The following is a 24,391-nucleotide window of genomic DNA, read 5'->3' as shown; positions in this document are numbered from 1 at the left end:
AATATAGTTTAATCAAATATTAAACTCAGTGATAGGATACGATAATTAATTAATAATAAAATTGTGAATACATTATTATTTAAAAGAAATAAGACTATCAAAATAGGAAAAAATAAAAAAAAATATATAAAAATAAATTACCTGTTATTATTCACTTACCAAAATCAACATATTGTAACTTAAAACTTATAAAATTAAAAATAACACATTATTTATTTTTAAAAAGCCTATAACATATGTAAAAAAATATCAAATCAAAAAAATAATTAATTTATTAGGTATGTTTTGGTCCAAACCTTTAACATTAAAAGTAAAAAATTAATTAACTTATTATTGGCCATGTTTTGGTCCAAACCTAAAACATTAAAAGTAAAAAAAAAATTATTTAAACCATAAAATATAACTAAAAAATGATTAAATCCCTTCTTCTTCCTCTTCTTCTGTATCGTGAGTGAGATGAGAGGCAGAAACACAGAGCAAATATTGTGAAAAATAGAGATTTTGTAATCCCCACAGACCGATAAGGGTAACCAGATCCGATCCGAGGTGTCACATTTGGGCCACCGGAGCGACCCACTAAAAATAGCGGAAAATTTAAAACTTTTATTGAAACGTGTAACTTATAAAATAAGTTGTCACTATTTAAAAATAAAACAAATTTCTAGACTCGTATATAAATCAAAATACAATTACATGCCCCCTAATCACATGTATCATACTCTGCAACAACGCCGGAAGAACTCCCTTACTGAAGTCGATAGATGCACTGGTACAATTCTTTTAACCTGAAAAGGTGAGTAATAAAGTGAGCTTCGAAAAGCTCAGTAATACAGAACTACCAGATGATGCTGAAGAACGTGCAGATACAGATAAACATACATATCCTTATTATTTCTGAACATTTACAGATTTTTATGCTGAGCAGAGATCCTACTGATATTTCAAATGGTAACGGACAATGAGCTTTTAGTTTAGACAAATATTTCGGATGACTGAGTTCAGGAGATCAGAATAGGTTATCTAGTATGTTCCCATAAAACCAGTAAAAAGATACAGATCTTTTAAAACATATATATATATATATATATACCCCCATCCGTCACGTACAAAATATGTATGTTCCCCAGAACCATACAACCCCGTCACGTCCAGTAAGGCCCTGAGCACACAACCGAGGAACCGGTAAGTAAGGCCCTGAGCACACAGCCAAGGAACCTCCAGGTATTCTTCCTCCAACATTAACCCCCCAAATAAAACATGTTCCGTCCGTAAACGAATATATCAAAAATCAAATCATAATTCACGTCAAGTATCATATCAAAATCCAAGTCAAGTATCAGATCAGAATCCAAGTCAAGTATCAGATCAGAATCCATATCAGATATCAGATCAGAAATCAAATCGAAAATCAGGTAAAATATTCATATGAGTAGGGAACACACCAGAATTTACAGATAGTATTCAAAGATATTGGATAATCTTAACAAGTAGAGGAACACGGATCTTCAGTATACCGATAGAATAACGGAATTCAGAATCACTATTGGAAGAGTTCAATAACTGACAGAATCATCAGTTATTCAGAATGTGATTTGAGCTGATAAGGAGAAATGAAGGTTCAGGACATTTATATTCTATGTCGATTGATCGGATTATCGGACAACTCTTAGGTGAATAGTTCCCAGAACTAATGCCTATCGATTGGTCAATTCATTGTTCTTCTAGGGTATTTACTCTTTAATACCACAAATTCTTGTCCATAGACCATTTTCGGAATCATCGCTAAATAAATCTTCCAATGTCTTTATTTCATTTCCACGCTTCCACAATATCATGTAATGCTGACGTACTTGATTATTTTAATCATAAACCATCGTAATTGTACACTATGTAAACTCATCAGACTTATCCAAATCACTTACTAAATCCTCAGTCATTGAGTTTACCTAATTTATTTAGCAGTCATGTCCATTCCTGTAATATTCGAGGGTTTTCAGGGTAATCTAGACGTTTCTGAATTTCGGACACATATTGTACTTTCGTTCAATTCAATTTGGTCTTAGTGGTCGATTTGTCTAACAAATATCAACTCCTTACTATTGAATGCGTTATAGAGTTGAGCTGAGCTGAATACTTCCAAAACTATCATCGAGCCAAACTTGAAAATACAAACATGCATTCAAGTGACATTTATGTCGTTCAGGTACTGATATAACACTAGCATTGGTTGCTCAGCTTAATAGGTGATCCATAACTTTTAAGATCAGTACCACACCCATGTTTATTTGGATTCCTTAATTAATCCAACATCTACTTAGTCTAGGTCACAAGGGTATTTTGGTAATTTTTGTGTTCAGTTTTATTCCATTCATTTCAGAGCTCGAGGATATCCAATCATTCCTGAGCTTGGTGGTATTCTTGGGTCATTTCTATTACAGGGGTATTTTGGTCATTTTACAGATTCAGTGTATTTTAATCCTTTTCTTCCGTCCGATCTTACTATTAAATTCAATCTTATCATTTATTTCAGTCCTTTCGAACAATTCTGATAGCAGAATACCCCCGATAAATTATTCTTCAGGTATTTACTCATTACTCGAATATTTCCGGGTCAAGTGTATTCTCAAATTTTACAAACGGAATATCATGAATTTTTATGTACGAAGACATGATCTTAACAATTAAATTCGTACTTAATCGAGTTAAGTACAAATCCTCAAAGTACTTTCTCATTCAGGGTCAACTCAGACTATTTTACCTCTCAAGGGCATTTCCGTAATTTCTTAACCAGATAATTTCAATATTAGCTCTTAACGAAAATAATTATAATTTAGAGATCCTATGATCAATTGCTTTCCCGAACATTCTCTTATCTTGAAATGATTCCTTAATAGAATTCTAATATCTTGCACAAACCCTCTAGGGTTTAAAAACCGGTTATCCGTATTTCGTAAGCAAAACCTAGCATTTCTTAAACACGTATGTAGTTTTATCATATCAATATATCCTTTCAGAGTTATTAATCAACTTCCAGGGACAATTCTTGACATCTTACAACTTAAGGGTATTTTCGTAATTTTACCCTACCAGAGTATTATCATAATTTCCCATCCAAATACCTTTAACATTTAACCTTTGATGAAATAAACTATAAGTTACAAATCCATGTTGATTTCTTTATCAATAAGCACAGAACTTGTAATTTAACTCTAACAAACCCTCATTTTCTTATAAAAATCATCTGAACCATAATCAATAACTGAACCCTTTTATCGTATTCAGATCAAGTGTAGAAACTAATTAACTACATAAATGAGACCAACATTATCTTAATCATGCATTTACCAATATTCACATGTTCCATAAAGCATAAAGAGGTAGTAAAGTATTACCTCGATTTCCGTGCAATACTGATCGACCATAAAAATTTCATTCAAATGCCTTTGATCTTCAATTCAACTTCCAATAATTTCTCAGATACATATTAACATAAATTATATCAGAAAATGAGCTTAATTGCGATAAATGGATCCAATCAGGTGATAAATCAGTGAAAAATAGCTTACCGGGTTCGAATTTGGCGAAACGGACTTCGGATTCAGATTCAGGACTTCGAAAGCATAAAATATGACTTTTTGAAAATTCGAAATTTCCGGTCAAAATCAAAGTCAACGGGTTTGACTGGCAATTTCAATGCCTTCGGGTCTAAATTTCGAGAAACGGACTGTGGAATCGGATTTGGAACTTCGAAAAATGTCAGGATAGGTATACTCGGTCAAAGTCAAAGGTCGTTTAATGCCCGGTCAAAGCCCGTCAAAGTTTTGGTCAACAGTGATCAATGCCGGTCAACGGATCTGGTCGGGTCAGCGGGTCGGGTCGGGTTGTGACCGGTCAAACCGGTCAAAACAGTTCCAAAACTGGTCAAACCAATCACTTTTTCCTTCCCCACGAGCAGTGGGGGCGTGAACAGTGATAAATTCCCGGAAAAAATCCTAAAAATTATTTTGAGCGATTTCGATATACTTACAAAGCTCGGTTCACAATTTTGAACGGCGGGGAGCTCGATTTCAACGAATCGGAAACTTTGACCGCTTCACCTCCTCACGCGCCGCCGTCGACGGAGACCAAGGATGACACCGGCAGACTCGGAACGGAACAAGGAATACAATGGTGCGGGAGGTGTCGTAAACGGATGACCCGATCGTCGTGAATCGATGAAAAACCAACTAAAATCGAGTTATTACCGACGATACTTCCGACTGAAATTAACGACGAACGGCGATGATTCACGACAAAAGCTTTGAGGGGTTTTGTTCATCGCTCGACAACGAACACGATGGTGGTTTCGGCTCGTCGATCGGAGGTCGGACGACGAGTAGATCGGAGTTCAAAGAAGAGTTGTTGGAGAGGGAAAACTGGAAAAAATTTCAGAAACATACGGGAATGGGAGGTTTATATCATCTCATAAATAAAAATGGTTAAACCAAGAGTTTAACCACTGAACTTCCTGTACTTCATAAAACGGTCTGTCAACTTTAAAATTTTACAATTTAACCCATTTTTTCCTTCAAAATACCAATTAAATCTAATACTTTATAATTTCTTAATTTTAGCCCATAAATTGGAATGTTATAGATTTTTTTTAAAATTCGTTTCTTTTCTTTTTTATTTTTTTTTCATGTTTTTAACTTTTCTTTGCTTACTAGCTTGATTCCTACAAAAAATACCCAAAAAATCTTACTTGGTTGCTGCATGTTACAGTTATGGATGTTTCTTCCTCCAGTAAGAGGGCTAGCGAGCTTGATACGCAATTCCCACCCATAAAGTTTCATTCCCAGTTGATAAGGCTAAGAGATAATATGGTTTTTCCGTCTTTGAATTTCCTGTAAAAAAAGAAAAATATCATTTTTATTGAAGTAACTGTATTGTTGGTGATGTTTGGTGTTGTAACGGGGATTAACAGAAAAAACGGTCCGTTATAGCCGCGATCGACCGTTACCCGTTAAATTGTGGCCGTTATCGGCCGTTATAAGTGTGATTCCGTTTCACACCGTGATTTCGGCTGATATCGGTAACGGGAGCCGCCGATACCGCAATATAACAACTGTTATACCGTTACAAGACCGTTTTTTGAATCCCTGATTATGAGAATCTGCATTAAGCAGTGCACAAATGTTGTTAATTATTATTTTTCCATCTGATGGTGAGTTAAATACAGATGAGGATCATATATTATCCTTATTCAAACATTCTTGCAACTTCCCATGAACGATATCGAAGATCTTTCTATACCCGAAAGAAAAATCAATAGCAAGAATGTAAACACCTTGGTATACAAATTATATCATACATAGGTACACACGCATGCATGTATATAGATTATATCACATTCATACATTCTTGCAACAGAAGCATCAGCTTCCATATTAACTCCATATACATGCCTGCAAACACAGTAGTTGTGTCTGTGCCTCTGCCTGTCTGTGCCTGTGCCTGTGCCTGTGCCTGTGCCTGTGCCCAGTTTACAGTTCCAGCTGCTCTCTGATTTCGAAACACAGAAGTTAGCATATAACGGTTTAGCCCTAATATTAAATAATTTAATCAAAATAAAAATGAAAGATATAACGACGTTAATATAATTTCAACATGAAAACATAATGGGTATGAAAGAAAAATAAATCAAAATATTATAAAAATAATATTAACTTGAAAAATAAAATAATTATAATAAAATAAGTGAATAATATTATTAAATCAAACAATTCAAATAAATACATAATTAAAATTAACAAACGAGATTGTTTACTCATATGTAGAGATTTAATCAAATGAGCAGATTTAGATAAACATAAAAAGAACTTTTGTTGAGTCATGTATAAACGGTTTCCTTAATACAATTTCGTCTTCTCCTTAGTGCATTGAGTAAAGTTAGACATCAATCTCCAAAAATACAATAACAAACAATCTCACCAGTAAACACAACAATATTAAACAATCGAGCACACTCTCTATCATCAGAATGAAAGAATTTGAAAAGAATTTTCTAAATATATATTTTTTTTGTTACAAGGGGAATCTTAAAGAAGGCTAAGTATTCATATGGCCTCTTGGGAATGCTATGCCCATGTGATCAGCTTTCAATGCAGGAAGAACATCGGCTGGTGGGTGATCATACATTTCCAGCTCCTCTTCGAGACAGCAACCCAGCTTTGAAAGCTCATCCGCGTAGAAGTTTCCTTCGCGATACGTATGCTGGAGGGAAAGATTCCCCCTCCAATCCTTTAGGCTTAAAATATCAACGTCTCGAAACCCATACTCCCACGCAATAAGTCCTAATCTGATATCTTGGAGATCGGCCGCAACACTTGAACATACTCCCAAGTGAGCAGAAAAGCCCTATATCCACTCACCTGAATCGTTGCGAAAGATACCATCCGCACCCGAAATACCAGGATTCCCCCAACTAGCACCATCGGTATTTAGTTTCACTCTCCCATGAGCAGGAGCCTTCCAAGCTACAAGTAAAATTTGATTAGTTGTGTGGACAAATTTATTGTGAGTTGAGAGTACCTCCTTGGTAATGGCCACGATGTTGCTCCAAAGACCGACCTCATCTCATCGCATTTCAGATGGTTCAAAAATTGTTTTGCATCTTTGCATCCAAAGACCCCATAAAGTTGCAGCAAACCCTGTAACAAATTCTTGAGACCGATTATTAACATCAAGGTTCTCAAACAGCCAAACCTTCAAGTCCTGTGAAAAGAAGTCATCTGGAGGATAATTTCGAAAGCAACGGTTCCAAATCTTTTGAGCCATAGAGCACCCTCTCAACAGGTGATCCAAGTCCTCCATGGTGCAACCACAAACTACAGAATCAGGTAATGCATTATAGAATCAAGATTCTCGTCGGGCATTCGTGAGAACTCGGTTTCTCCAAGCCAGCCAAACAAAGAACTGCCATTTTGGAGGAATAGGAAGTTTCCAAATCCAAGAAAAGTTACTTCCAGATTCACTATGATCAACATCAAGGAGCGCCAAATACACTGAAAGAGTGGTAAACTCACTGTTGGTAGAATACTTCCATGTGTACGAGTCATGCAGAGCTAAGAACCTTGGTAATGAGTAACCCATTATACGATTCGCAACTTCCATGTGAACCTGCGCAAAGACTTTTTCTAGATCCCAGGTTAGATCAGCTTTGATAAAATCACTTACTTGAATAGATTCATCTACGAAGGAACTCAATACCTCCGGATATTGAAAGATAGGCATTCCCAACCAATTATCCTTCCAGAAAGCCGTCCTTGCCATTACCTATACGTTTCAGTATCCCACTAGCTAAACCTCTCAAGCCGAAGATCAAACTCTTCCAATTATGGAACCAAGAAGCCGAATTACGCTGATTGAAAATCGCATACTCGAGAGGATCACCCTTAACACCATATATGGATTTAAGTGACTTCACCTATAAACTTTTCGGCGAATGGATAGAGCGCCAAGCAGTTTTCTGAAGTAGAACGGAATTATGATTTTTCATGCTCCGGATACCCAATCCACCTTCCCGAGTTGGTATGCAAACATCATCCCAAGAGACGAGATGAGGGGACCGTTTCTCATCGTTTCCTCCCCATAAAAACCTCCTGTTCACTTTGTCAATTGTAGCTACAATACTCGCTGGCACTCGAGAGGTTAGCATGGCGTAAGTAGGTATCGCTGAGATTACTGACTTCACTAGAGTGGAACGACCCGCTATATTCAAATGTTTTGCCTTCCATCCACTCAGTATCACATTGATTTTATCTACGATGTTGCGAAGTCTTTGTTGAGTCAATCGAATCAATGAAATGGCTAAGAGGGAGTGAATTAACAATTAAAAAATGATGGAAGCTTTTTACAAGAAAATGAAAAATTAACACAAACAATTTTATAGTGGTTCAATTTCTTCAATGAAATTTACATCCATGTCTTAACTTCCACACTAAGGATTTCAACAAATCCACTAATTTGTTATAACCTCTTAGGATAAGGTGTAACATTACAACACACTTACACTTATACCCCAAAGTCTCAAGTGTACTACCCTTCCTAAGAAGAAATTACAAATAATATCCTCGCAATAATAAAATGTTTGAAACTAGACACTCTCACACACCCAAGAACACTAGAAAGAAAAATACAATGAATTGAATAGTGTTCTATGTAAGAAAGACACAATTGACTATGAATTTGGCTCTTTTTTAATCTTTGATTGTTGGAATAGATTTCTTGTCTTTTCTTTGCTGTTTAAAGACCTTTTTTATACGTTCTCAATAATTTCTAGCCATTTATGGTTGTTGGAGGGAGTTTGGAGCCGTTTGAAGCATTAAATTCGCATATTTAAAGCTACTTATACACAAAGTTTCGAAACTATAGGGAAAGTTTTGAAACTCTTTGAAAGAGGAATTAAAAAATATGATCATTAGACCCAAAGTATAGAAACTTTAAGGAAATTTTTGAAACTATTGTGATAGTTTCAAAACTATAAGTGTAACACCCTAAACTCGATTGGCGTATGATTTAAATCATAATAAAACATAAACAACTGTTATAAAAACATTTTACAAAATCGAAGCTCCGTGGCGTATGATTTAAATCAAAATAATACATCTTGAAGTTTACAACTCAAATACATAAGTAAGGTTCTATGCATACACATGCCCACTAAAGCTACAATATAGTACTCTGTTGGAGATGCTGAAAGTCTTGCGACGACGGTGCTCCACTAACTGCTCAAGCTACGGACTTGCCAACGAAAAACATCTGAAGGCTGAGCTTACAAAGCTCAGCAGTATAATCGCTAATCTAGAGTAGCATAAGAATTTCATAAACTAAAGTATGCTAGAGCCATAGTACTAAGTAGTAGGTATAAGCATGATTCCAATCAATGCTACCCATGTAAAGTCCTCCAGTTCTATCCCTCGAATCTACTTCTCATGCTTCCCTTAGTCGTCACTAAGGGCCCCACCATGAGTATATAAGTACTAAGTCTCTAACCTCATTATCATCCTATAATGCATCACCATGCCAAACACAATGACGATACCCGTTATCACCAAGATGTTGATACTATCACTCAATAATAAGTAAGCATTCGTGGCCTGATTGAATGCATTTAAATTGTTAACAATAAGGATTAAATGTAAATTATACCAATTTTATTAACTGTCACGTCAGCACTTCCGTTAAATGTTAACGGTTAGTGGCCTGATTGAATGTATTTAAATTGTTGGGTGGTCTAATTGATAAGAATTCAAAATAGTGGTCAAAATGAAAATTGGCTATAGTTGGATGGTCACTGGTGTAATTTATCTTAAATATTTTTTTTTCAAAAATCTTAATAAATATATAAAAATATAAGAATTTGTTGACATGAATGATTGTACTAATTGCCTTTGTGTAAAGGCTTAATTTTCAAATAAGTGTCTACGTTTTTTTTTACTTATTCAGGTACCTAACAATGCAAACGTTACCCTTTTAGGTGTCATAGTCTTCAACATTTTTACTTTTCTCGTTAAGTGTCACATGTCAATACTTGGTAATTTTGAAATTTATTTTTTATAAAAAAATTAAAAATATTATTATGTTTATAAAAAACCATAACTTTTCTTATATTATAAAACAACATCAAAATATTAAATCCTAACTTTAATCCACCGCCAGTACCTTCTCTGACTACCACCGCTGTCGCCGACGTAGTCCTTGACATCATCCTAGTTATATACCGTCGTAGTTGTCGTCGATTAACCTTCGAAATCGTGTGGGATCATGTTTTTCATCTTAGGTTTTGTGAGATTTAAAACGTCGATTTGTGGTCGATTGATCGTCAACCAGTCACAGTTTCATAGGGTTTATGGTCGCCGAGGGGAGGGGAGGCTGGGTGAAGCTTCTTCGATGGTAAAGGGTGGTGATCGATGTGGGTTTAGGGGTTGAAATGAAAATTTTCAAAGTTTAGAGGTTATTTCGAAATTTATGTTTTTTCGTTTTAAAAAATATATAATTTTATTTTTAAAAATTTTATATAAAATTTTTAAAATTACAAGATGTTGACATGTGTCACTTAATGGGAAAAACTAACGGTGTTGACGACTTGGACACCTAAAAGGATAATATTTGTATCATTAGACATTTGAATGAATCAAAAAATTATAGGTACTTATTTGACAAAAATAGATAGTTTAAGCACTTATTTGAAAATGAAGCCTCCTGTAAATTAAATATATAGTCAAGTGTTGACTGTGAAGTTATTCTTTTTAAACCTCTCCTATTTCGAGAGGGTAATTGTCCCAATTTCAATCCAACAATTCTCTATTCTAAGCTATAGCTATAGCTATAGCTCTATCTGTATAGCATCAGTATATCTCGTAGTCAAAAGCCAAATCTAAAACCCACCGACAAACTTTTATCGATACGATTTGTCTCCTGTCTCCATTTATGGTGATTTTTACGTACAACCATTTATTTTTGGTATTTATACGACAGCACAATGAACCAGTGGGAGATAATGCTCCCTGCTTTACAAAGATTTGGTACGATCTTACCCCTACGATCTTGGATGGATCTTCTCAATATTCGCCTTTACCTCTCTCTTTTTTATGCACACTTCTCTTTCCTCTTCATTTAAGAAAGAAAAAAAAACCCAAACCCACCATTGTTGTTTCCAAAACAATTATGGAGGCTGCTGGTGAGGTTTTACGATCTGGGTCTTCTCAGGAGTTGCATGTTCTTGCCGTGGATGATAGTTACGTAGATCGTAAAGTTATTGAAAAGTTGCTGAAGGTATCTTCTTGTAAGGGTATACTGGCTGCTTGCTTTTCGATTTTCCCCATCTTGTTTTGGATCAAAAGTTGATTTTGAAGATTGGGTCTGGCTTGGTTTATTCGTTTTGAGTGCAGTGACGGCCGCGGAGAGCGGGGCAAGAGCTCTGCAGTTTCTTGGTTTGGATGCAGAAAAAGGGTCTCTGGGTTTCAATGTGAGTTGTTCTGTCTGTTTGGTTGCTGAGAAAATTTTGGGGGATTGTATTGATGTTCTGGCGTTTGTTAAAAATGGCTGTTGCTACAGGGTTTGAAGGTGAATCTTATAATGACCGATTACTCCATGCCCGAAATGACTGGATATGAACTCCTCAAGAAAATCAAGGTCTTTTTTTTCTCTGCAGTTGCAAGTTTTGATCATCAATTGAGGTGAAACTTTTAGGGATTTGGTTGTTGATTATGTTTGATTTGATCTTTTGGAACAGCGGTCATCAGCATTCAGAGAAATTCCAGTGGTGATCATGTCCTCTGAGAACATCCTCACTCGTATGGATGGGTATAATGATTGATCCATGCTGTTGAATTTTTCTATTTGATGATGATCTTCTCGGAAAATTCAATCTGTTTGGAAATGGATTCATGTGAATATATATGTTCATTATCTTTGCTTAATATTCCCTTGGGAGAAATCTGGGGAAATTGATAGCACTTTTTAGCCTATTGACTTGATTCCATTGGATGAAATCGAAAGGAAGGAACCTGCCTTTACTGATAAGATTAGCCAAATCTGATATGTTGTAATGGGACAACCGAAAAGATTCCATGTTTTGTTTGTATTTGTGTGGGTAATGGACAAACCAAAATCTTTATAACATTGGAGGATCACTGGTCTTGTTGTCTGTGTACAAAATATTATTCTGATTATTAGGCTTCCCTCGTATTCCAGTAAAAAGGGGAAAATTTCCGGATTAGTTGAGTTCAACTTGAAGATTATTGTGTTCAGGGGTTACGAACATACCAGATTGCCTTCAAGATGTAAATCGTGTGGTTTTAGCCCGGTTGTTCGATGACTTTTTACATGCGTCTCTGCTTTCTTGAACATGTTTGTTATTCACCATAGTTGTTGCCGTGCGGTTTATTATCGTGTTTCATCAACTTTGAGGGACTGTTAAAGAACATTGTTTTCATTCACAGCTGCTTGGAGGAAGGGGCGGAGGAGTTTCTAGTCAAGCCCGTGAAACTGTCGGATGTAAAACGGTTGATGAAAGACTGCATAACGAGAGGTGAAACAGAGGAAAAAGAAGGGAGAAGAGTCGACAAAATGAAGTTAGAAGAAGACAATAATCATACCTCATCGCCGCTACTATCCTCTCCATCAAATGCAACCCCTTCCGGTTGCGATATAGCAACCTCGGAGCTACTATCTCTGCCTCTGCAGTCATTAAAGAGGGCAAAATTTTGTGTTGGTGACTAGTATGGATCAGTAGGTGAAGGTAACTTGTGTAAAATGCACTTAGCAAAGGCCTATTTAGAAGCTGACAAGAACTAATTAGGCCCTGAAAGGAGGGGAATGAAGAGAGACGTGGTATTCATTTTTTGTGCTGCATGGAGGTAAATTTGTTTCATCACAATCATTGAAATCCCAAATATAATACACTACACGTTATGTGCTTCATTTGATGAAAGGGATAGTAAATTTTAGTCCAAGGATGTGACAAATCTTTCAATTTGATCTTAATTTTTTTTTGTTCAGATTGATTTTTAAATTTAAATTTATTTATTTTTTATCAATTTTTAATCTTTCTGATGAAATTTCATAATCTTAGTGTTATATTATCAAAAGAATTAAAATGAGAAAATTTATTAAATTCAAACGTTAATATAAATCAAAATAAATTCTAGAGATTAAATTGAAAGAAAGCTAGAGGCTGTGGTTTTATCCACGGATGGCAAAAGCACGTTAGAATTTTCATTTAAAAGAATAAACCATTGGACAGTAAAATATCATCGAATATTTCTGATTGTGTTTAAAGTGTCAGAAGAGATATAGTATATAAATCTACTCCCAATTAGCTTTCGTTGTTTTATTTTCAAATTCTAATTCCTAAACAAGCAAAACTCAATAAAACTCAATATCCCTAACTCGGTTTTCATAATGAACGTTCAAACATCATTGCCCTACTAACTCGATTTTCATAATGAACGCCCGAATATCCATACAAACATCATACTCAAACCTTGAACTTCTATAAGAGAGCAGCAATAGGGTTGTAGACTATAGGTCTTGAATAACTTGGTAGTTATTGGATGAGACCAAAACCACAACCTGACCTGATCTCATCATCAGACTGAGGGAAATATGTCATGAGCCCTCTTACTAATAGCTCCCACAAGGTTCCAATAACAGTGACATGAAAGAATATAAAAGGTAATTTTATCTCTTCCTACAAATGGAACAAGATCTAAAATCTCAAACTCCCTCTTTGAGTTCCGTGACCACACCATTATTCTGTCATTTTTCTTACTATTTTTCATCCAAACCAGAAAAAGGAAAATCAAAATCTTATAGAAAAAATCAATATCGATCTGTATGAATCTGTACAAACCAATTCATACCGGAATTAATCAGTACAAAACAGTACCAATTAATACAAAAATCAAATATTAAATACCGAGATAAATTTCATTTCATCTTGAAACTTATATGTATCGGTTATACAATCAATACCAAGACAATCCCAATTATCAACCACTATAGTTACAGGCGTAAGTAACTACTAAACAATTTTCCCAAAAACCTATTTAAAAATGAACGGAACATCATTTTCCCCTATTTCCTTTCTGGAATGTTATATCCTTACCAGAGCTAAGATACAACACCCTGCTGCTTTACTACAACCACTAATACCAACGATAGCCACCAACTCGAATAAGCAAACGGCTAAAATTCTGTGTAGTATCCTAAGGTTTAGAGTTCGATATCTAGTTATAACATCCCCTCGGCATGGGAAAATTTAGAAAAAACAATAATCATACGTATACCTAAAACATACCTGTATCTGACGCTCGCCCGAGTCCACAGCAATTGTCACAGAATGTCGGTAATGTATGATGTAAAAAGCAAAGGGAACCACCAGTTAACAATAGAAAACATGAAATGATAAGAGTTGCATTTATTTCATCATCATTTTATGTACTATTTCGACCTTCAATTATTATGGTCTTTAAAATTGTCTGTCTAAACATGAAATGTTTCGATGTGCCTTAGAAAAATACTAAAGAAATGAGTCCTTAACCTCTCATAAATGGTAATTGGCAATGTAGGTTGTCGTAACCGGTTTTTGTTCGGGTACGAATTTTTACTTGGCGGAAAAATTAAAATGAATAAATTCATGATTTTGATTTAAAATAAAATATTTTGAGAGTCGCCATTGACCCTTTGGGTTAGGTAGGTCAAATACCTAAAAATAAATTTTTAAAATAATTTTTAAGAAAACATAATTTAAAAGATAAACTGATCTACGTATAACCAAAAATTTTAAGAAAATATATTAATATATATATATATATATATATATATATATATATATATTTATATATATAAGATATTTATTTACTTATAAATATTAGAAAATGACTTCTAGGTGCTTTAAGACAACCCCTTTCTTAATATTAAAAATTAAATAAATATTAATAAAATATTTCTCTAAAAATAGATTAAATAAAAAATATTTATTATATATCTATTTATATGACTACATAATAATAACAATAGTAATTAAATATATTAAAAATAAACATATAAAATTAAAAATAAACAGTGACTAAAATAAGTAAAATTAAAAAGTAATAAAATTTGTAAAATAAATGAAAGTATTAAAATTAGTGACTAAATTATAATATATTAAAATTAAAAAATCTTAATTCGTAATTAATTATTTAAAATTATAGGGGCTAAACATGCTATTTTACCTTATTATTAATTTAACCTTATTATTAATTTAAGGACTAAAATAAACTTATATCAAATTCGAATATTAAATTAAAACAAATTAAAACAAGCTGTTCGTGATCAAAATATTAATTAATAAAGTTACAAGGGCTAAATCGGTTATTTTACCTAAAATCTATATATTTATGTCAGTGACTAAATTATAAATAAATAAAATTAAAAGACCGAATTATAAGGGTCTAAATTTAATTTCAGTGACTATAATGTAAAGTTACAAATATAGGATGGCATCGGGTATAATTAACCCATAAGCGAAATTACACAAAGGTCCTCACCAAAACTACGTCGTTTTGGTGATGGTATTTAAGCCCTATTATAGCCGGCCTTAAGGCCATTTTTTTCATTACCTTCTTTCCATTCTCTCTCTAACTGAGAGAGTTTTAAATCTCTAGCCTCTCTCTAGGATTCCCTCACCGGAGGGAATCCGATCGCCAGCCGGCAGCCACACGCCGCTGCTAACCATCGCCGCCGGCCACCGTACATGGTGCCCGGAAAACACAAAAATTTCCTAATCGATAGATCCGAACGATCTACGCCCGATTTCGACTCCCATTTCCCCTAAAAAGTCTTCTATTTGCGTAGATCTACAAAAAATACCTTCAGTATTTTGCTTCTATGGCGAGATTCGGAGGCTCCGGTGACTGTGTAACTCCTCAGTGGTAAGTCCTTCAAAATCTTCTCTTTCTTTTGGTTTTGTATTGTGGATTTATTGTTGGTTGTGGGGTTTTTTGCTTGTTCTCTGTTCGTGTTTTTCTTGGTTGGCAGGGACTCGATGGCTTTATAGCCATAACCGGAGCTCGTCTCGGACCAGTTAATAGAGTAAAGTTTGGTGAGTCACCAAACTATAATGGTGACTCACCATAGCCCTCAACGTGGACGGCTCTCTTCAAATATTATGGAGGCTCCCGTTGAAGAATGGCAGCGGCTGGTGGAGGTCTCAGAGAGGCGGCTGACGTCGTGGCCCTAGGGTGATGATACCCTAGGGTTTCATCTGGAAGGTTGTGGACCGTTGGATCAAGCCAGATCCAATGGTGGAAAAGCAAGGCGGCGACAACACTAGGATAGAAAACCCTAGTTGGGTTTTAGGGTTTCTGATGGGTTTGGACCGGTCTATTTGGTTGTAAGTAGGACTGAAATGTAATAATAATAATAATAATAATAATAATATAAATAATAATAAAATAAAATAATATTAATAATAATATAATAATAAAAAACAAATGGATAAAAAATTAGTATCTTCATAGGTCTTAGGATCGGATTAGCACATTTACAACACTAGATTTTCAAAGAGATAAGCTATGCACCTAGCAAAACATTCAGGTCTGGCATACTTGGATTATCAATTTGCTCAAACATTACCATACTAGTAGTAGTTATTCATTTGGATTCTCCTTTTAAGTGATGATTTTCTAAAGCATTGAAAAAGAACACAGAAACAATATTATAGGAAACTTTATTTAGCAGTGATGAATTCCTACAAAGGGTTCAAAGTAGTGCAATTGTAAAAGAAATCATGGCAACAGAACAGAGAAAGTGGTATAAATTAAGACGTATATAACAATGTCTTGGGATATCACATCTAACTATCTAAAGACAGTTCTATTCATGGTTCCTAATTAGCAACTTTTATGCAGAACTGATGGAGAGGTTAGTTACCATCTCCAAACTACAATTCAAGAAGAAAAAAGGCAAATAAAAGTATGATTATTACATTTAGACATCCAAATTTTAGATTTCAAATTCGTCGAGCCAAATGCAAGCAATAAATATACTCAACCAACCAATTGAAAATGAATTTTATCATTTGTCCATAATCCATATTCATGTATCACTTCGTGTGGGAAAAAAGAAAAATAAAGAAAAAAGTAATTCCTGTATAACAACACATCATGTACAAATTACCAAAAGCACAGAGATTCTTCAAATGATATGAAACAAATGTGAATAGATATATACATACACACACACACACACACCCCTAGTTCATTTACAACGGCCTTTCTAAGAATAAATTTAAACCCAAGCAAGTCTCATCTTGAAGTGAAAACAGCACAGATCCGAGGTACAGAAAGAAATTAAAGCAGTAATAGAACTACCAACAAAACAGAATACTCATATTTACTAGATATTAAAAGCATAATCAAATGAAATTCATAACTTTAATAGAGAAGTTGGATACAATGTGAGGCACAAAACTTATTATAATACTATTTATTTATTGAATTTCTATACCATCTTATCAATTCACATGCCAAGATGTGTACTCTATATCAACTCATGCACCAAACAGATAAGAACCAAACCCATAGAAACATAAGCTCAATTCCCAGGTGCCAAAAGGGATAACGCTATTATACTCGCATCTAAATCTACAGAACCCAGAGTCTATTAATACTAACAAAACACACAATAAAGTAGGAGCAAAGAAAAGAGAAATACATCATACATAATTCAAGAAAAACAGAGACTGCTTCTAAGACCTTGTAATCAGGCTACAAGAACGAGCCAACATCCTAAATTTTAGACTGTTTCCTTGAATGCTAGCTTCAGCCTCCACAGGATCATGCTCATACGGCTTCCTGCAACCAGGACAACGTCCATCCTCCTCAAGAATCCTCTTGTGGCAGAAAAGACAGAGCCGGAAACCACATGAACAGGGCAAAAAACTTGAGTCTGTTAAATCCAAATCCTCATAGCATATGGGGCATGATGATGGAACCGAAAATGCACTGCCTCGCACCCATGACACCCCTCCTTGACCAAAAGGCCAGTCCCTAGCTGGAAAACTCCGTTGCTTTGACAAATGAGGAAGCGAATGTGGACGAAAAGTATCATCATCCCTCCATGCTCTGCTACTTCCTGGCACCCTCTGCACCATTCTTGGACACTCAGGTTTGGAGCTCCTCAAATCTGTTTCTCCCCCACTCGAACCTCCCCCACTCGAACCTAACAGGGGATTTGGCTCATTCCCAGGGGTCGATCCTGAACAATGGTTTTCCTTGTTATTCTTGTTTGGACCCGTTTCCCGCTTGTCATCATCGGCAGCCAGTGCATCAGCAACGGCCTCCCAATCATCCAAGCATCCATCATCACCTTCTTCTTCTGTAATGCTACCAGAACAGCATCCACCACTACTGGTGCTGCTAATGCTACAACTGCTATTGGTGAAGCTTGTCCCCGAATCCATTCCTCCCAGCAGGCTGCTGCTGGTGTGCCTATTCAGAGGCGAAGTCTCGGAATCGCTCTCGTGTTGGACAGATACATCTTCACTCTCTCCGTTAGCCTCAGCAGTTCTCCCCATCTCAAAGTTATCCAAGGAACGGTCCCTTTCACCCGGTTGAGACTGCTTCGGATCGACATCCTTGGCTCCCTCCTTGCAACAAACCTTGTTCTTCACCGCACCTACTCAAAATCAAAAATTGAAAAAAAAAATAACCACCTAAAACCCTTTCAAAAAGAAACCAAAAAGAAAAAAAGTACCATCACCGTTAGCATACTTTGAGAAAGCCATTGCTCGCGGCGAGAATCGAGTTTGCACTGCTTCAATTTCGCAGACCTCTAAAAAATACACAAATAAAACGTTAAAAAAGATCAATTAAAATGAAAATTATAAAAAAGTATAAAAGGAAGTCCCTACTCTCTTCTTCCTGGAGATATCATTACAGCTAAAGGCCGAAGAAGAAGAAGCGTTGCTGATCGAATCAGATTCCATAGGTTCCGGTGAAAAAAACAAGGACAGATTTTTGTGAAAACAATTGGATGATTAAGAAACCGCAAATTCCTTTTTATCTTTTATTTTGGTCAAGTTTGCTTGGTTTTAATTGTAGGAGAGATAAATAAATAAATAAATAAGGATAACGGAAACTCCTTAGCTTCACTCCCTTCCGATTGAGCTGAACCTGCTAAAAAAGGCCCAACCCTCTCGTTTTTATTTTAGATAAACTACACATTTAGTACACTAACTATTGATTTTATTCAGTTTTTGTTATTCAACTATTTTTTATTTCAAAATCATATGTAATATTATATTTTAATTTTATTTTAATCGTCCATGTTAAGAAATTGACAATAATATTAATGTATCACCATATAGTAATACCAAATAATCATTAATTTTTTTTAAAAAATGTTAAATCAATAATTCTATTACCTTTCTAAGGTTGGTGATCAAAATAAGAAAACAAATTGTAACGATAGGTATAATTTTAAAAACAAATACTAGTTAGGCGACAAAAAATGATAATTTAAGTACTAAACAAGTAATTTACCCTTTTATTTTTCACAATTTTCATTGTCAGATTTTGTTTGTAATGACTTAATATGAAAATTTTAAATGTAAATTTTAGTATTTTTATTTTTGAAATAATAATTTTAATTTTTTTAAAATATATAAAAATTTAGGATTTAATTTTAAAATTATAAAAAAATAAATTTATAATTTTATAAAATTTGTAAGATGAAACGTATAGAAAATATCTGCATAGTTAGGATAAACATTTATTAATTATTTGTTTAAAAAAGCAAAAAACAAGTAAATAAATTTACTGTTGCCCACAACTTAATAAGACTTAAAATGAAAACAACATACAAAGTATATTCAGTATACACTATTCTAAGCAATTCCACTCCGTAAAAATTAACTAACTAGTCAACACAGGAGGCTTACTTTTTATCAATGGAAATTTCTGATTTCGAATACACGAGCAGTGCCGTCCATGGAAACGGAAACAAGAAACACCAGATTGGAAGATACGGCGAGAGACTGGATAGCATGTTCGTGTCCTTTGAAGGTTTCGACGCATTCCCCAGAGAGGCAATTCCATATGCATATTCTCCCATCGACACACCCTGTAGCCAAGAATTTAGATGCTCCGAGCCAGGCTAAGCATGTCACTCCTTCCTGCAAAGGGTGAAGGCTTGGCTTACTCTAAGATAAGAACGAAGCTACTTAATGATGACCAATTATTATAAGTTATCACACGGATTTAAATGATTCTATTAACCTCATGGTCACATATGAAACGTGGTGATGAGCTTTGTAGATCCCAAATTATAAGCTTTCGATCCAAGCCACCAGAAACAGCCCAAGGGAAGCTGTCATGTACAGTTTTAAAATAACCCCACATCAATCATACAAAAAGAATGCAATTAAATGTACTCTAATAGGGTAATATGGTCATAGGTACCCCCAAGTTGCCGTAATTTCACGAGGACAACCTTAGGGTGCACTCCCTCCAGCTAGGCTTGCTAAACTAATTTGAGAAAAGTTCTTTTATCTCACCAATGAGCTTTGCAGGTTTACTTATAATCTTATGGCGAATACTTCTTAAATCGGAACCCAAAATACTAGCTTTTTCTATCTGTTTTGTAGAAAAATCATGGATTCACCAAAGTCCTTGAGAGAAAAAAACATATGATGAAAAAGGAAACTATTCAAACTGGTAAAAGCAACAAACTAATTGGGTTAGCTGCGTGAGAAAGTATTATATATATATATATATATATATATACATACTTTGGTGCAAATGAAACGCATTCAATTGACTCCGCATCGCCTTCAATCAGACTTGTCTGAGAACCCCATGAACTAACAACCTGCATTGATGACAATATTTGCAAGCATGTAAAATATGCAGAGAAACACTAACATTACGTTTAGTTAATGGAATAGAGGGAGAACAAAATAACCACTCAGTGAATGGAATAAAAGGATAATATGTATTGCACAGTGTTGTTAATTGAATGGAACAAAAGGATAATATGTATTGCACAGTGTTGTTAATTGAATGGAATAGATAATGATCATGAATATTTTTTATGACTGGTTAAAATAACCTCGTTAAGTTATACTTTTGGGTGGAGCAGGGAGAGAAGTAATAAAAATCTATGAAATTAAAGATGAAATTATGGCAAAAACTACGAAGCTAAAAGAAGGTTATGGATTCCTTTATAAAGGATCCGATCCATTTTCCTCAAGTTGCATCAGAAGCCATACCTTCCCAGTTGTGATATTCACTATGTGAACAGACCCATCCCGTGAACCAGTAATAGCCAAGGTTGAATCAGAACTTATAGACAAGCATGTCAGTCCTTCAGTATGATATGGATGACCTACAGAGAAAAGAAATTACTACCTACAATCTAAAAAACTATGAAAATGAGAGCAAATAAAATAACACGGACTCTACTACAAATTAGATAAAACTAGCTCAACAGACAAGGATGCTTCTAAACCTCTTTCAACCATACTTCATAGCATATGAAACCAAAACATTTTAGTACTATATGTTGTGTTTGCAAACGTGAGAAAAAAACTTATAATTGAATGACATTTAGAAATGTTTTATTGTATGTCAGCCCTTGTAAAGGACAGTAAAAATTGATCAAATTGCTACCACTAGCAACAGCTCTATTTGTCCAAAAAATTGTAGAACTTGAAATGGTAACTTTCTGCATTATATGTCCACTGCAACAGCTAGTTGTTTTGGATTCCATAATGGCTCACTGTTATGTTAATTACTTTGGGGAAAATAAAATATTATTATTTATTATTATTATTATAGGAGACGTCAGTTTTATTATCGTTAGGATTCAATTATTATAGTTATTATTATGATGATGAGAATTATTAGGAGAAAGTTGTTTATTACTGTGATTCTTTTTTATTTTGCTTATCTTTTAATTTAGCCTTTTATCTCAAGTAAATTATGTGACCTCTACTTAAAGAGGCTAATTGACACGAGAAAAGATTAAGTCGGAATAAGAAAATTCTTAAGAGGTTTATGACACACTCTAAACAAGTCTAAGGTCTGAAACTCCCTTTGACGAGTTTCATCGTGTCATCATAGGTTTGCATGGAAGAAGAAAAAGGGGGGGGGGGGAATTCCCTAGCAAGTCAAACAATTTTCTGATAAATAATCCAAAGATTCGACTGCAAACATGGGACTGTAACACTCGCAGAATGCACAATTTTAGGCTAAAACATGAACTTTGACAGCTGAAGATTCCATGCTTCTATATTGGCGGTCAAACTACATATCTCTTTTGCTTCTTAATTTCGACAGTATTTTCTCAGATCAATTAAGTTCATGGTCTTTTATAACCTTATATTTAGGTTGGGTCTGAAATATCTATGAGGACATTTCAAATGCAATTTCAGATGAATACCTCGTACAACATGAATGGTTTCACCACTTCTCGGATTCCAGATCCTCAAGGCAGCATCTTCAGAACCAGTACATATTGTTTTGCCTAGATAAATCACATATATATATTTATTAGAAATTTCCTGTAAACATAAAGTAAGATGCAAAAAAGAAAAAGAAAAGCAAAACAAATAATATAATGGTAGAGAATTAAAAGCTAGTACCATCAGGGGTAAAATCACCACAAGTCACACTGGCACTATGGCCTGAGAATACACTAAGAAAGTTCCCACTATCAGCATTCCACATCCAAACAGTACAATCCTCAAATCCTGCTAAGATCAGATGTCCTTTTGGGTGCCATCTAACCCATTTCTAAGATTCCACTCACTGGCTCTATATTGATAGAATAATTTCCGTCGGTGTAAACACTCCAAGGAATTTTTTTTTCTTTAAATAAATGCAGAGCTCAAGAGAAACAAAAAGGAAACCTAAAGTTCAACAAACATCAATAATTCTTTCAATGAACTAATATTGAACCTCAAAATTGAACTTAAAATCCAGATAATTCAAGTTTTGAACAATAGAACTAAGCCTTTTGAAGGTAACTTGAAAAGTTCTACTTCAATCCCAGTCGTGAACAGGAAAAGCAAAAATGGAGCTGAAAGACAACAATAACTAAAAAAAGAGAGAGATAAGAAACCGTTCATACCGGTATGGCCAGTGAAAATATGAATAGAGTCATCTTGATCGTCGATATCTTCAGCATCATCTTCATCCTCAGCATCAGGAAGATCTGAATAAACCATACAAATAACAGTAAGAGAAAATTACAAGGAAAAAAAGTAATTAAAGACAAAAAGATAGAAAACCTTCCTCGTCCACATCAACTTCGTGGATTATATCAGATTCGTCGACAAAGACCTCGCCCTGCTCCTCGTCTTCGTGGCTTGGCATGTTCAATTTTGCGGGGCAGTGTTAAAAGCAGAAACAAGGGGTTTTCAAGGGTTTCTCGCTATAAATATTTGTGTTTTGAGTTACGTTTTGACCAAAAATTCTGGCTCGACTCACTTTTGAAATGGATCGGTTCGGTCCAATCCACACAATTTGCAGAAATAAGAATTTTTTCAATTTATGCAACTTTTATATAATTTATTTAATAAATTAAGATTAATAATACTTTTAGTGCTACAAATAATGAAAAAAAAATCAAAACAACTTTTAAAAGAATTCAATTTTATTGTTTTATATAAATTTATTTAAATATATTTAGATTTTTTTTACTTTTAATATTCTGTTTTAAATTAATATTTTAAAAAAATGATATCTAACACTTTTTTTTAATTAGAAGAGAACTAACAGATTACGTCTAGAGTTTGAGCATGACGAATATGGATATCCCTTTTAATCAAGTCTCGAATTATCATCAGAATGGGTTTAAACACCGTTTTTCCCCCACGTATGGCCAGTGAAATATGAATAGAGTCACTTGATCGTCGATATCTTCAGCCATCATCTCATCCTCAGCACAGGAAGATCTGAATAAACCATACAAATAACAGTAAGAGAAAATTACAAGGAAAAAAAGTAATTAAAGACAAAAAGATAGAAAACCTTCCTCGTCCACATCAACTTCGTGGATTATATCAGATTCGTCGACAAAGACCTCGCCCTGCTCCTCGTCTTCGTGGCTTGGCATGTTCAATTTTGCGGGGCAGTGTTAAAAGCAGAAACAAGGGGTTTTCAAGGGTTTCTCGCTATAAATATTTGTGTTTTGAGTTACGTTTTGACCAAAAATTCTGGCTCGACTCACTTTTGAAATGGATCGGTTCGGTCCAATCCACACATTTGCAGAAATAAGAATTTTTTCAATTTATGCAACTTTTATATAATTTATTTAATAAATTAAGATTAATAATACTTTTAGTGCTACAAATAATGAAAAAAAAATCAAAACAACTTTTAAAAGAATTCAATTTTATTGTTTTATATAAATTTATTTAAATATATTTAGATTTTTTTTACTTTTAATATTCTGTTTTAAATTAATATTTTAAAAAATGATATCTAACACTTTTTTTTAATTAGAAGAGAACTAACAGATTACGTCTAGAGTTTGAGCATGACGAATATGGATATCCCTTTTAATCAAGTCTCGAATTATCATCAGAATGGGTTTAAACACCGTTTTCCCCCCACGAGATAACCACACATACCGGACATTGACTCTCCAAAACTTTTAACTGTCACTCACAAGTCTAAAATAGACACTCTTGGTCGCCGCTAACCCTGAAGATGCTGGTAAGTACTAACCTCAGTCGTATGGCTCTGTAGGGGAGTGCTCTCTTAGAAGATGAAGCTAGAATATTGGTATAAGATTTCAAACTAGTCATCTCCAACGTCGACAGCATGCAGTCTCCGACCTTAACGTTGAATGTCAT

General features: G+C 34.6%; 3 protein-coding genes across 3 annotated transcripts; 1 reads left to right on the top strand and 2 right to left on the bottom strand.

Moving 5' to 3' along the window:
• Positions 1-635: 635 nt before the first annotated feature.
• Positions 636-24,391, bottom strand: LOC120206564 (angio-associated migratory cell protein-like). The gene is made up of 11 exons (XM_039206182.1): positions 24,264-24,391; positions 23,440-23,488; positions 22,823-22,928; positions 22,541-22,746; positions 22,175-22,325; positions 21,973-22,056; positions 20,801-20,916; positions 20,321-20,400; positions 19,809-19,899; positions 19,445-19,705; positions 636-662 (listed from the first exon to the last, which is right to left on the bottom strand). Exons 1-10 carry the CDS (start codon positions 24,389-24,391, stop codon positions 19,478-19,480), a joined length of 1,239 nt encoding a protein of 412 aa, XP_039062113.1. The 3' UTR covers positions 636-662; positions 19,445-19,477.
• On the top strand, positions 10,629-12,474 carry LOC120206630 (two-component response regulator ARR6-like). The gene is made up of 5 exons (XM_039206219.1): positions 10,629-10,831; positions 10,932-11,008; positions 11,098-11,175; positions 11,276-11,346; positions 11,985-12,474. Exons 1-5 carry the CDS (start codon positions 10,708-10,710, stop codon positions 12,262-12,264), a joined length of 630 nt encoding a protein of 209 aa, XP_039062150.1. The 5' UTR covers positions 10,629-10,707; the 3' UTR covers positions 12,265-12,474.
• On the bottom strand, positions 16,899-18,629 carry LOC120206628. The gene is made up of 3 exons (XM_039206217.1): positions 18,443-18,629; positions 18,303-18,363; positions 16,899-18,207 (listed from the first exon to the last, which is right to left on the bottom strand). The coding sequence occupies exons 1-3, from the start codon at positions 18,515-18,517 to the stop codon at positions 17,279-17,281; spliced, it is 1,065 nt and encodes a 354-aa protein (XP_039062148.1). The 5' UTR covers positions 18,518-18,629; the 3' UTR covers positions 16,899-17,278.

This window comes from Hibiscus syriacus, unplaced genomic scaffold (assembly GCF_006381635.1).
Source record: "Hibiscus syriacus cultivar Baekdansim isolate YM2019G1 unplaced genomic scaffold, ASM638163v2 tig00013960_pilon, whole genome shotgun sequence".
Lineage (NCBI taxonomy): Eukaryota > Viridiplantae > Streptophyta > Magnoliopsida > Malvales > Malvaceae > Hibiscus > Hibiscus syriacus.
This window is presented reverse-complemented; position numbering and strand designations above follow the sequence as displayed.